This window comes from Rhinoderma darwinii, chromosome 6 (assembly GCF_050947455.1).
Source record: "Rhinoderma darwinii isolate aRhiDar2 chromosome 6, aRhiDar2.hap1, whole genome shotgun sequence".
In the NCBI taxonomy this organism is placed as follows: domain Eukaryota; kingdom Metazoa; phylum Chordata; class Amphibia; order Anura; family Rhinodermatidae; genus Rhinoderma; species Rhinoderma darwinii.
In genome coordinates, this window is record NC_134692.1 from 115,668,686 (window position 1) to 115,682,558 (window position 13,873).

The following is a 13,873-nucleotide window of genomic DNA, read 5'->3' on the forward strand; positions in this document are numbered from 1 at the left end:
TGTTGCAGGGTAGGTAGTCTCTATTTTGGCAAGGTAAACCTGCTGTCTGTAGCATGATTTTCAAAAACGCGAAAATTATTACCTTACGCTATAACACGTGTTGATGTATCACCCACCCTTCCCAAATAAGATGTTTTTCACCTTAAAGGAGTTTTCCTCTTTGGACAATCTCTAATTGTGGTAAGGGTCCCTTGAAAATAAGCTGATCACAAAAGCGTCAATCTACTGGGACCTCCAGCAATCACCTGAAATCTGTGGGGAAGCTTAGCAGTAGGTGTTACATTTTCCTGCAGCACCGCCACAGGAAAAATGAAGCATCACACAGTGATCATTCAAATCCATGGGTTGTCACTGTGTAATGCAAGACGCTCTTTGTAACCACTCTCCACTCGAGCCAAGAGATTAAGACCCTGAACAGAGAAGCGCCTGAATTATCTCAGAATTCACTAATAGGGTATATGAAAATAGGTTTTATAAATCACACAACCCGTTTAAAATGACCTGCATTTTTTTTTTCAATTAAAGGATAGGTCAAGTATTAATTTTAAAAAGTTTTTTTTTTTAATAGCTTACGTCTATACCGAGATGCCAGTGCTTGAAGTTACTGATGTACTCTGGTGATCTCATGGCAACATCTCCTTCTGTGCTCTGTTCTTGTTCAGCCTTCTCACAGTTATATTTGGATACTGATATGAATGGCAATTTGGATCCAAACAATGGGACAGATTTACTTTTCAAAATGTGCAAGAATTCTGGCATACGTGCTGTGCGCCAAATTTATCAACCACTTTACACCCTTTTTTTCAGCACATTGAACAAGGGTGCGTGGCTCACCTGGAAAGTAGTGTGGCCATATGGAAAGGGGTGTGGCTTAAAATGTGACACCCTGCACCAATAATACGTAAAAAATTTGGCACAAAAACTAAATAAATACCATAAACTAAGCCAACTAAAAGTTGGTATAAGGAAGAGAATATGATCTAACCTATCTAGCTAGATGCAAGCATCATATAGCAGTCAGTACTTTGATCAAATTGGCGCATTTTCTGACTGCCTTGTGTAAGTTTACACTAAGACTTAGATGCCTTAAATGGCCCGACGAGGGCCATATAAACGAGCACCGATTAATGAGAAAGCTAGTTGATCAGCACTTATTTGCTCCTTTGACAAGGAGCCATGTAGGGGAACGAGCGCTGGTTACTACGATCATTCGTCCCCATACATTTCTATCATGTCAGAAGCACACCCCCCCTCCTTACACAGGGAGATGAGCTGCCGACAACGATAATATTTTTAGTTTATCGGCTGATCGCTGCCCTGTTTGCACAGGGCAATTATTGGGAACAAGCGTTCTGTGAACTCTCCTTTGCCCGATAATTGGCTAGTGTGAAAGGGCCCTTAAGGTCCTCTTACACAGCCCTCCCTGTGCCATGTAAACGAGTGCCGGTCAACGAGACAGCTCGTTAAGCGGGGCTCCTTTGCTCCTTTCACAAGGAGCTAGTATTGGGCGAGCGCTCGCTACTCCAATCGCTCGTCCCCATACATTTCTATCATGTCAGCAGCACGTCCCCGTTTACACAGGGAGATGTGCTGCAGACAACGATAATATTTTTCATTTTTAAAACGACACGATCAGCAGATAAACGAGCATTTGTGGATCGCTGCCCTGTTTGCACATGGCAATTATCAGCAACGAGCGTTCTACGAACGAGCGTTTGCTCGATAATTGGGAAGTGTAAAAGGGGCTTAAGACGGTATTAGTAAATCTGCCCCCATTGTCTCTATACAAATTTGAACTTTTAAGGGAAGTGTTGTCAGGACATAAGCATTGCACAAAAGCCTCGCTCTTTGGGGCCTGCAAAGTCAAGCACTAAAAACTCAGCACAGAACTAAGATCTTACAAAGCAGTTTTCGTTTTTTTTCAATTTTTTTTTTTTAAGTAAACCAAAAACCATTTCATGCATTACTTCAACCGATTAGTTACATTTTCAGTGGATAAAAATAAAACAGGTATGTGGCCTACCCTTCTACATGCAGCCAAATATTATATTGGTCACACAATTCTTTTAGTCTTCCCAGTTTGTCTGTGTGTCCTGCACCAGGTGTGCCTGCAAAAAACAAAAGGATTAAACAAAGCGTAGAAGCGATACATTATTTTCATGATTATAGGGGTATTCCCATCTCAGACATTTGTGCCATATCTTCATGGGACGCCCGTTCTCCACATCAGTACGGATCCCGGAGGTGGGGGACCTGAACCTATCAGATATTTATTGCATATCCTGTAAATATACAAAGGTCTGAGATGGGTTTACCCAATTAAGACATACCTCATGCAGAATGCATAACTGGCCACGACTATAGCCAGTTTCCCCATAAAGCCTATGGCATGATGTCTAAACTTCCGTCAATATGGTGGCAGGTTTTTCCACCCAGTACAGAACGACCTGATGTTTGTTTGTTTTCCTCTCCATTTTATTTCCATGCCCTTGGGACATGGGATTCCCAGCAGGGTTTTGCCACCCAAAAGCAAAGTTGATGGGATCAACCAGGGCTGAGCCCCCTCTCTCCAAGGACCCCATAGCAGCTCCATGGTCTGCCTATATTATATGTACACCCTTCCCTTCTATGATGCACACCTTGTGAAATCTCACTAGGATACATTAGGGCATATCTAGGATACCCTATGAAAGCTGAAGCACAAAAATCACACACACACTAAAAGGCCGAATTACATGCCAATGAGCCCAGAATACGGCAGCCCAAGTTTTTCCAGAAACATAACAGTATCTGAGTAATGTCTAACTGGAAATGTCATGTGGTTAAGTGGCTGTGAGGGCTATTTGCCAGTCATAGATCTTCACCTCTTGGCCAGATATGAAAGCATTTACAAAGGGAATCTCTTGCTCTGGAGGACCTGCCCTGCTTTACGCAGACAAATCATTGATGTGAATGGGCACGTTGTAATGCTTAATTTCCCCTGTGGTGGCGCTGCTGAAAAATGTAAAACTTACTGCCAGGTTTCCTAACAGATTACAGCTGGGGGACACTTTGTGATCAACTTATTGTCAAGGGACCCCAAGTGTAAGGTCCCATGTAGCTGTGTTTGCATGGGACTGAACCCTGTCTCACTTGCAATGGCGGCATGATTTTGCGAGCATTACTGGCAAAATCATGCGACCATTGGTAAGCGCATCTGGGCATGGTTTTGTCTGTATATGGCCGCCGCTACGTGGGACCGCAGCCTTATAACAAGAAGGAATTGTCTAAAATGGGCAGTCCCTTTAATAATTAGTAGTTCGAAACAATACACTTAACTGACCAGCATTAGCCACTAACAGGAGAGGTAACTTCCCCGACTGAATGTCATCTTTCAATAGACGATCCAACAACGCCACATCCTGGAATCACAAACACATCAATAAAAGAAAATCCATAAAAAACAGAAATAAAAACACAAAACTTTTGACATGTCATAGCAACAGGTCAGAAATTTGTGGGGGTCCGAGCACTAAGACCCCCACCGATCGCTAAAACGAAGCGGCAGGAACACTGCGGTGAGCGCTGTAACGTTTAATTTCTTATAAGCTTTCCTCAGAAAAGTTTAACAAAAGTTTAGCTACACTTTAATTATTTGATTTTGACATTGTTTTTAGACAAGGGCAAATATATAATGTGGCTACCAGTAATCTGAGACTTTACGTTGCCAAGCATATCCGGATTCTGCAGTTTGACCCTAGCAGGGGTCAAGCAATAGGAGAAACATCCATTTTGCCCATCATGTTTGGCCAGCGGTTCAGCCTGTATCTAGTGCACCATAACCAGCACCGCAAGTTCACAGGGCACACTCCTGACACACTATACAAGTACCTGCTGCTGTTCAAATGGTGGCTCGTCAAAATCACTTTGTGAAAAGCACAGAAGGCGTGAACCGCATATACCTGCATCTTGTAAAAAAGTCGTTATTCAACCATCTTAGGCTATGTTCACACTGAGTATTTTGAAGAAGGAATATCTGCCTCAAAATTCCGTTTGGAACTTTGAGGCAGATTTTCCTCTCCCTGCACGCCGATTTTCGCGCCGTTTTTCGCCCGCGGCCATTGAGCGCCGCGGGCATAAAACAGCGCGAAATACGCTTTCTCTACCTCCCATTGAAGTCAATGGGAGGTCAGAGGCGGAAGCGCCCGAAGATAGGGCATGTCGCTTCTTTTTCCCGCGAGGCAGTTTTACTGCTCGCGGGAAAAAGACGCCGACGCCTCCCATTGAAATCAATGGGAGGCGTTCTCGGGCCGTTTTTGCCGAGTTTTGCGACGCGGTTTCCGCGTCAAAAAACTCGGCAAAATACTCAGTGTGAACATAGCCTTACAGTTTTCCTCAATGTTAACGAAGAATGTTGTGAAGTTCTATAGATTAGAGAACTAAGTAATAAATCAACAAACCCATCGCTACAATCTAAAGAGTGCGCCACAATATCCTTGAGAAGAAATTACCATTTGATGCTGGGATCCAAACATTGTATTACAAGGCACACGGCACAAGCATGACAATGGAAGTCCAAGCTGCAGAGGATTAAAAAGAAATATATTAAATACAAAATAAAATCAATTGTTCATGTATTTATTCCCCCATAGTTCTGAATCTACATCAGCAACATAACGTGCTATAGCATCTAAAATTCACAGAAAAACATATGACGGAGCAGCCAATTGCCATTCTTCATTGCATGCTGGGAGAATAGTTTTTTTTTCTCCTACTTGACACTGTACAATGCCTGGTGGAAGTACTAGATTTCCCCCAAAATATACCAAGGTAAGCTCTGTAGAGACCCTGGATTAGTAATGGGTGCTGGGAGAAATCAGTGCAGAAGTGTTAAATGTAAATGGGAAAAATCAGCATGTAAAACGCGTCAAGTGGCACATCACTTCTTTAATACGAAGCGTATTGTTCCGAGGCATTTTTTTTAAAATTCAGCAGGATAAAAATACGCCTTGTATGAACTACACCGTGTATTTCCTATTAATAGGAAGTTGTTTGCGGGATTTCAATTCGTAATAGGAGTGTCTTACGTTCCGAAATACAACTGAATATAAGCCGTGTGAACATGCCCTTAGTAATGTTATAAATTGTATTTGCAAAGCTGCTCACTGTTTTAGATAGATACAGGTTATATGTACACCGTATGCGTGAACCCATCCTCCTACCTGGTTACAGACGTACTGGCCAAGTCCAGGTCTTGAAGCAGCACTCATATAAATCACAGGCTGTTTGTTGCAGAGAACATTAAAACCTTCTGTTGTGTAGTCCTCGTAGCGAGAGTGGATGATGAGTCTACACACTTTAAGCAGGCCCTCGCGGTCATCCTCATGATAATAGGCAGAACCATTCTCATACCTGAAAAACAATATAAAACGGATACTTCCAGCTAAATTCCCAATAAACCGATGACTGATCCAACATGAATTATCTACAACTGTAGGTAACCTGGCCACTTATGTAACAATCCATTATGGATGCTCTCTCAGATCCACCCTTTCAAAATGATGGGCAAAACAGGGAAATTAGTGCAGTCCTAGGCAAATAAAATATTATGGAACTGTTCAGATGTCGTCTGGGGCTACACGTGAATTTTGAACAGTTGAAAGATCCCTCTCGACTTTGCTTAACCCCTTCCCTCTTTAGCCACTTTTGACCTTCCTGACATGGCCTCATTTTTCAAATCTGACATGTGTCACTTTATGTGGTAATAACTCCGGAATGCTTTCACCTATCCAAGCGATTCTGAGATTGTTTTCTCGTGACACATTGCACTTTAAGATACTGGCAAAATTTGCTCGATATGTTCAGTATTTAATTGTGAAAAACACCAAAATTTTGCGAAAAATTGCAAAAAATTAGCATTTTACTCAATTTAAAGAGGCTCTGTCACCAGATTTTGCAACCCCTATCTGCTATTGCAGCAGATAGGCGCTGCAATGTAGATTACAGTAACGTTTTTATTTTTTAAAAACGAGCATTTTTGGCCAAGTTATGACCATTTTTGTAGTTATGCAAATGAGGCTTGCAAAAGTCCAAGTGGGTGTGTTTAAAAGTAAAAGTCCAAGTGGGCGTGTATTATGTGCGTACATCGGGGCGTTTTTAATACTTTTACTAGCTGGGCGCTCTGAAGAGAAGTAACATCCTCTTCTCTTCAGAACGCCCAGCATCTGGCAGTGCAGATCTGTGACGTCACTCACAGGTCCTGCATCGTGTCGGCACCAGAGGCTACAGTTGATTCTGCAGCAGCATCAGCGTTTGCAGGTAAGTCAATGTAGCTACATCGACTTACCTGCAAACGCTGATGCTGCTGCAGAATCAACTGTAGTCCACAAGGACTAAAGAAGAAAAAGCACCGCAAAATTTGTAAAGCAATTTCTCCCGAGTAAAACAATACCCCACATGTGGTAATAAACAGCTGTTTGGAGACACGGCAGGGCTTAGAAGGGAAAGAGTGCCATTTGCCTTTTGGAGTTCACATTTAGCAGGAATGGTTTGCGGAGGCCATGTCACATTTACGAAGCCCCTGAGGGGACAAAACAGTGGAAACCCCCCCACAAGTGACCCCATTTTGGAGACTACACCCATTGAGGAAATGATCTAGGGGTATAGTGAGCGATTTGACCCTATAGTTTATTTGCAGAAATTATTGGAAGTAGGCCCTGAAAATGACAATCTACATTTTTTAAAAGAAAATGTAGGTTTAGCTAATTTTTTCTCATTTCCACAAGGACTGAAGGAGAAAGCACCACAAAATTTGTAAAGCAATTTCTCCCGAGTAAAACAATACCCCACATGTGGTAATACCCGGCTGTTTGGACACACGGCAGGGCTTAGAAGGGAAAGACCGCCATTTGGCTTTTGGAGATCACATTTAGCAGGAATGGTTTGCGAAGGCCATGTCACATTTGCAAAGCCCCTGAGGGGACAAAACAATGAAAACGCCCAAAAAGGGACTCCATTTAGGAAACTACACCTCTTGAGGAATTCATCTAGGGGTGTAGTAAGCATTTTGACTCCACAGATGTTTCATAGAATTTATTAGAATTGGGCAGTGAAAATAAAAACAATCCTTTTTCTTCAATAAGACGTAGCTTTAGCGCAAATTTTTTAATTTTCTCAACAAATAAAGGAAAAAAAGAACCCAACATTTGTAAAGCAATATCTCCCGAGTACGGCAATACCCCATATGTGGTCATAAACTGCTGTTTTGGAAAACGGAAGGCTCAGAAGGGAAGGACCGCCATTTGGAGTGCAGATGTTGCTGGATTGGTTTCTGGGCGCCTGTGGGCCCAAAACAGTGGAAACCCCCCCAGAAGTGACCCAATTTTGGAAACTACACCCCTCAATGCATTTACCTAGGGGTGTAGTAAGCATTTTAACATTTTAACCCTGCAGGTGTTTTGTAGAAATTTGTGTGAACTCGATGTTGCAGAGTGAAAATGGGATTTTTTTCCATAGATATGCCAATATGTGGTGCCCAGCTTGTGCCACCATAACAAGACAGCTCTCTAATTATTATGCTGGGTTTCCTGGTTTTAGAAACACCCTACATGGGGCACTAATCTTTTGCCTGGACATTCGACCAGGCTCAGGAGTGAAAGCGTACCATGTCAAATTGAGGCCTAATTTGGCGATTTACAAAGTATTGGTTCACAACTGCAGAGGCTCAGATGTGAAATAATAAAAAGAAACCCCTGAGAAGTGACCCCATTTCGAAGCTACACCCCTCAAGGCATTTGTTAAGGGGTGTAGTGAGCATTTCACCCCACAGGTCTTTTCCATAAATGAATGCACTGCGGATGGTGCAAATTAAAAATGTATATTTTTTCCTAGATATGCCATTTCAGTGGCAAATATGTCATGCCCAGCTTATGACGCTGCAGACACACACCCCAAAAATTGTTAAAAGGGTTCTCCCGGGTATTGCGGTGCCGTATATGTGGAAGGAAACTGCTGTTTGGGCACGCTGTAGGGTTCAGATGGGAGGGAACGCCATTTGGCTTTTGGAGAGCGGATTTTGCTTGGTAGTAGATTTGTTTGAGAATTGCTGGTGTTTTCATTTATTATGTAGGGTATATGTAAGCCGGGCGGAGTATATAAGGGGCATAGTCAGGTGGTATAATAATGGGGTAAAAAAAATAAAAATAAAATGATCCATAGATGATTTCTGCACTGGCCAGTGTTGCACTGATATATGGCGTCCTTTCTTATCCCCCTTTTGGTCCACACTCCGCACCTCTGCAGTTTGGGGAATTTTGCTGGGAAGTGTTGTCCTGGTATAATACGGGCGCCCTCGCTTCCAGCAGATATGTTTGGGCTCTCCCCTTCCTGGTTCCCTAATTTTAGGTCCTTGATAAACCGCCTCTTCAAACAGAAGAAATGTTCCCCTCGGGCAGCACAACTGCATATTTTTTATTTTCTGACTTATTGGAGCCATAACTAATTTAATTTTTTCATAGACAGTGGTACGAGGGCTGTTTTTTGCGGGATGCGCTGTAGTTATTATTGGTACCATTTTGGGGTGCATGCGACTTTATGATCACCTTTTATCCTATTTTTTGGGAGGCCAGGTAAACAAAAAACCGCAATTCTGGCATAGTTTTATTTAGTTTTTTTTATACAGAGTTCACCACACATTATAAATTACATGATAGCTTCATTCTGCAGGTCAGTACGATTCCGGCGATACCTATTTTATAGGACTTTTTTATGTTTTACAACTTTTTGCACAATAAAACTACTTTTGTAAAAATAATGTATTTTTTCTGTCGCCAAGTTGTGAGAACCATAACTTTTTAATTTTTTTGTGGACGGAGCTATAGGAGGGCTTGTTTTTTGCGAGACGAGCTATAGTTTTTATAGGTACCATTTTTGGGATACGTGCGACTTTTTGATCACTTTTTATTCCTATATTCATAGGGCAAAGTGACCAAAAAACAGAATCTCTGGTATAGTTTTTTAAGTTTTTTTTTTACGCTGTTCACCGCGTGCAATAAATAATATAATATTTTGATACCTCATCGTTACGGTCGCGGCGATACCAAATACGTATGGGTTATTATTATTTTTCAATAATAAAGGACTTGATAAGAGTAAAAAGGGGATTGTATTTTATTTTATCACTTGTAACTTTTATTGTTTTCAAACTTAAATTTTTTTCACACTTTTTCTCAAGTCCCACTAGGGGACTTGAAGGTCCAGCTGTCAGATTTATTTGTTTTCTAATACATTGCACTACCTACGTAGTGCAATGTATTAGATCTGTCAGTTATTCACGGACAGCAAGCCGATTAGGCTTCGCCTCCCGGCGGGGCCTAATCGGCTTCCGTAATGGCAGAGCAGGAGGCCATTGTGTCTCCTGTTGCCATAGCAGCAGTCGCAAGGCCTGATTGCACGTCAGGGCTGGCGATCTGCTAGTAACCGCTACGATGCAGCAATCGCTTTCGATTGCTGCATCGAAGTGGTTAATGGCAGGGATCGGAGCTAGCTCCTGTTCCTGCCATTACAGGTGGATGTCAGCTGTAACATACAGCCGACTTCCACCGCTGATGATGCCGGATCAGCTCCTGACCCGGCGCCATCTTGCCGGCAGCTACGGAGGCCGATCAGGCTCCGCCGCCGGGCGAATCTTGACCGGTTTCCGTGCTAGGCAGACCGGGAGGCCAGTATTAGGCCTCCGGTTGCCATTGCAGCCACCGGAACCCCGGCAATTTCATTGCTGGGGTTCCGATGAGCTGCAAACACCTTAAGTGCAGCGATCGCGTTTGAGCGCTGCACTTAAGGGGTTAATGGCGGGGATCAAAGCTAATTTCAGTCCCCGCTGTTTCAGTCGGATGTCAGCTGTAAGATACAGCTGAGATCCGACGATGATGGCACCGGCTCAGCTTCTGAGCCAGTGCCAAACATTTGGCGTATGGGTACGGCAATTTGCGGGAAGTCAATGCTTTCCATGACGTACCCATACGGCAAATGTCGGGAAGGGGTTACTATGTCAATAAGCAGCTCCAGCCTAAACAGTCATATTGCTTCGTGTTGCAGCAAAACCAACCAATTCACAGCATTCACATTGTCAGAATTAGGGCCTGTTCACATCACCGTTCCGGGGTTCCGTCTGAGGTTTCCGTCGGGTGAACCCCGCAACGGAAAGTGAAACCACAGCTTCTGTTTCAGTCACCATTGATATCAATGGTGACGGAAACATCGCTAATGGTTTCCATTCGTCACCATTCCGGAAGATTTCTGTTTTTCCGACGGAATCAATAGCGCAGTCGACTCAGAGTAAAACATCTGACCATGTAGAGATTCTTCTGATCGACAAATTTTAACCCCGTAGAGAAATTATTTTTTATTTATTTTATTTAAATTTTTTATTGCATTTTTCAACAAACAAAAAGATACATGTCTTAACAAGTAAGTATACCCCATATTACATCTCATATCATGTTACCCGTAGGGAAATTTTAGGGTCATAGTTATGCATTATTTTACCACAACCGCCGTGTGACCAAAACTCACCGTGGAGCCCTAGCTTTATTGTAACACCACTTCAAGTTAATTAACTCTAAGGGTCTGTTCACACTTGTGTTTAGGGGTTTTAATTGGTCTCTGGCATTTTTTGATGCGCAACAATAGAGCAGTCTGCAGTGCTCTTCTTGCTTTCAAAAATACAAGTATCCCTACTGTCCCTATTAAAGTAAAAAGGGATCGTCGGGACTAGCCAGCATCTGTGTGAAAATATAACCAGCATAGTTGTCATGGCTCCTTTACAAATGGAAGCCATGGACACTAGTGTGAACAGAGCCTTATATTGGCCTAACTCTGGGAAAGTAGTAAATATACAATAGTTTTTCAGCTTGAAATCGATAGAGTATTGTCTAATATTCATATAAATGATCTTGATGTTACAATTACCTGAATAGTCTACAAAGCCACAGAGTAGCGTCCGAAAGAATTCTTGTGGTCAATTTTCGGAGTCTGTCTTTGTCCAGAACGGAGATGTATGCTGCCAGACTATGACCCAGCAAAGCCATGTGACCTTGCTCCCCCACATTCTGAATTCTACTGAAAAAAATATAAAATTACAAGCACATTTATTACATCCCGGAAACAATTTAGGAGCTATAAAAACACATTAAACTCCGGCATCTAACTAGAAAAGCAAGCGAGTCAAAGGCCCCGGCCTGATGTGTGACATTCCTTTTATCCCTGGCTGATACTATAACAATATAGAGCATAAGTTGATGAGTCATTGACTGACATTTGTGAGCTCCAGCAAATATATCATTACCACTTGACCTATTACAAGTCCACGAGGACAAGAGTGGCGCATAAGCTCTGCAAATCTGACACATAAATCTAATAATGGATGGGATTACAAAGCAATTCCATGCCATCTGAAAACTGTGGCAGCCGAACATGTTAAAAGAACAGATTTATGCTGAAAACACCGTCCTAATCCAGACGGGCAGACGGAGAAGAGGACAAAGTTAAGCACAACAGGAAGCAATGGATGGAATCTCTTACAATTTTAATTCCTTTTTGAGGATGAAGTGATTTCACTGCAAATCTCTACAGACCTCTTGTTGTGTCACTTTTTGTTCCCTTAGACCTCATGCCCACTTCAGTTTTTTTCTTCAGGGTGCTAGCATGTCCTACTTTGGTCCAAGATTCCGTGACCGCAAGTCAATGGGACCGTCAAAAAAACTGAAGGCACATGGAAGGCAACGGCCGGGCGGGCAGAAATACATTACAGAAATATTAAAACTAATCGGCAGCCACTTGTCTCTATCAATCACTGATAGAGAGAAGAGGCTGCTGATAAAAATAAAAAAGCAGTTCATACGTACCCGGTGGTTGTCTTGGTGACGAGTCCCTCTTCTTCCTCCAGTCCGACCTTCCTTTCTGACGCGGCAGCCTCTGATTGGCTGCAGAGGCCGTCACGTGGGATGAAGAGTCATCCTTGGTGGCCGGCCTTCTGACGTCATCCTGACGTGCGTGACCGCCTCTACAGCCTGTGATTGGCTGCAGCGGTGACATGGATGAAACGTCATCGCTGGAGGCCGGACAGGAGGAAAGTAAGTATGAACTTATTTTTTTTTTTATTTCATTAAAATTTTATTTTCCGAGCGCCGAGCATGTACTGTCCAGGGTGCTGAAAGAGTTACCACCGATTAGTGCAGCCCATTAACTCTTTCAGCACCCTGGACAGTACCATGCTCGGCGCTCGGAAACAGAGTGCACACGGCCGCTAAAACGGGCACACGGATCCGTCAAAAACGACCGTGAAAACGGTGTCTGAAGTGTGCACGAGGCCTGAGGCCTCATGCCCACTTCAGTCTTTTCCTTGAGGGTGCTATCCGTTTTTGTCACTGACCGCACCCTGAACCCATTCATTTCAATGGGCCCATGCACACTTCAGTTATTTAAACGAATCCGTTGTTCCGTTCTGTCAAAAGTAGAGCATGTCCTACTTTGGTCAGTGATTCAGTGACCGTGTGGCCCATAGAAGTCAATGGGTCAGTCAAAAAAAACGGATGGCACACGGAAGGCTTCTGTGTGCTGTCCGTTTTTGACGGATCCATTGCCATAGACACAGCTGGGTGAGCCAAAGTTCACAGACTCAGACTACAGTACACATTCATTCCTGAAGATGGATGTGGAGAGACTCATAGCATTGGTGCACGATCACCCAGAACTGTGGGATACGCGGGCAGAATGCTACCACGACCGCTATAAAAAGGACACCGCGTGGGAGGAACTTGCCAAGGAGCTTTTGACGCACAGATGGCAGCAGGGAACTAGTGCCCAGCGTCACAAAATAAGTGCACACATTTCACTCCAAAAATGCCAAAAAAACAAAGCAAGCCCAGCAGAGTAATCTCAAACTGTTCTCTATGCTCTGAAAGCTTCTTGTAACCTTTCTATGGGTGTTTCCTGGGACGTGACAAGTTCAAATTAAGTTTACCTTCCGTTTTTGAAACGGAAGCCAAACGGAAGCACAACGTCCGTGTAAAACGGAAACACGGAATGGAAACGGAGTGCACACGGAAACAAAAACGGACACACAGATCCGTCAAAAACAGCCGATAAAACGGTGTCTGAAGTGTGCATGAGGCCTTACTGCAAACATCGGGGAAGAGTTATCTAAACTAGTGCAAATTTAAAGTGAGCAGCTGCCCAAGCACGCTTTATGGATAGGGACACACAGTGTAAACACTGCGGATTTTCCGCAAAGAAATTCATTGTGGAAAATCTGAAGCGTATCACTGTGGCAACAGCGGAAAAAATCTGACGAGAAACCGCTTAGAAATTGACCTGCGGTGCGGTTTTTTAGACCGCTGCATTAATGTGTAATCGCTGCTCTTCTGTTGCAGGTTTTACCTCCTCATTGAATTCAATGGGGAGGTAAAACCTGCAACAAATAGACCAACGTTGCAATTGTTGTAGTGGAAAAATCGCAAATAAAAATAATTTTTGGGGTTTACAAAAAAAACGGTAAAAAAAAAAGTTTAATACTTACCCCCAGGCGCTGTCCTAGCGTTCCGCTGTTCCAAGTGCAGCCCGGCCTGGGATGGCAATCAATGGCTGCAGCGGTCACATGGGCTGCAGCGTCATCCCAGCAGGCCAGGCTGCACTCAGAACAGAGGGACGTGTCAATACGAAAACAGGGTAAGTATTTCCGCAGCGGAGATTCTGCACAAAAAAACTGCACCACAATTTGGTACGGTTTTTCGGGCAGAGTTCCCTGCAGGTTCCAGGACGTATACGCTGTGTAGTTTTATGCAACATATACGCCCTATGTGTACCTGGCCCACGAGGAGAGCGTACCTATGTCCTG

General features: G+C 43.3%; 1 protein-coding gene across 3 annotated transcripts in view; it reads right to left on the minus strand.

The window, feature by feature from the left end:
• Positions 1-13,873, minus strand: part of PDXDC1 (pyridoxal dependent decarboxylase domain containing 1) — a 76,376-nt gene that overhangs the window by 16,900 nt on the left and 45,603 nt on the right. For 2 of the 3 annotated variants that reach the window (XM_075830144.1, XM_075830143.1), the window contains exons 5-9: positions 10,948-11,097; positions 5,202-5,391; positions 4,491-4,559; positions 3,323-3,401; positions 2,024-2,108 (exon numbers count right to left, since the gene is read on the minus strand). In XM_075830144.1, the coding sequence (XP_075686259.1) occupies positions 2,024-2,108; positions 3,323-3,401; positions 4,491-4,559; positions 5,202-5,391; positions 10,948-11,097 (573 nt within the window). The remainder of the gene's footprint in view (positions 1-2,023; positions 2,109-3,322; positions 3,402-4,490; positions 4,560-5,201; positions 5,392-10,947; positions 11,098-13,873) is intronic. The other variant, XM_075830145.1, reaches the window with a different exon arrangement.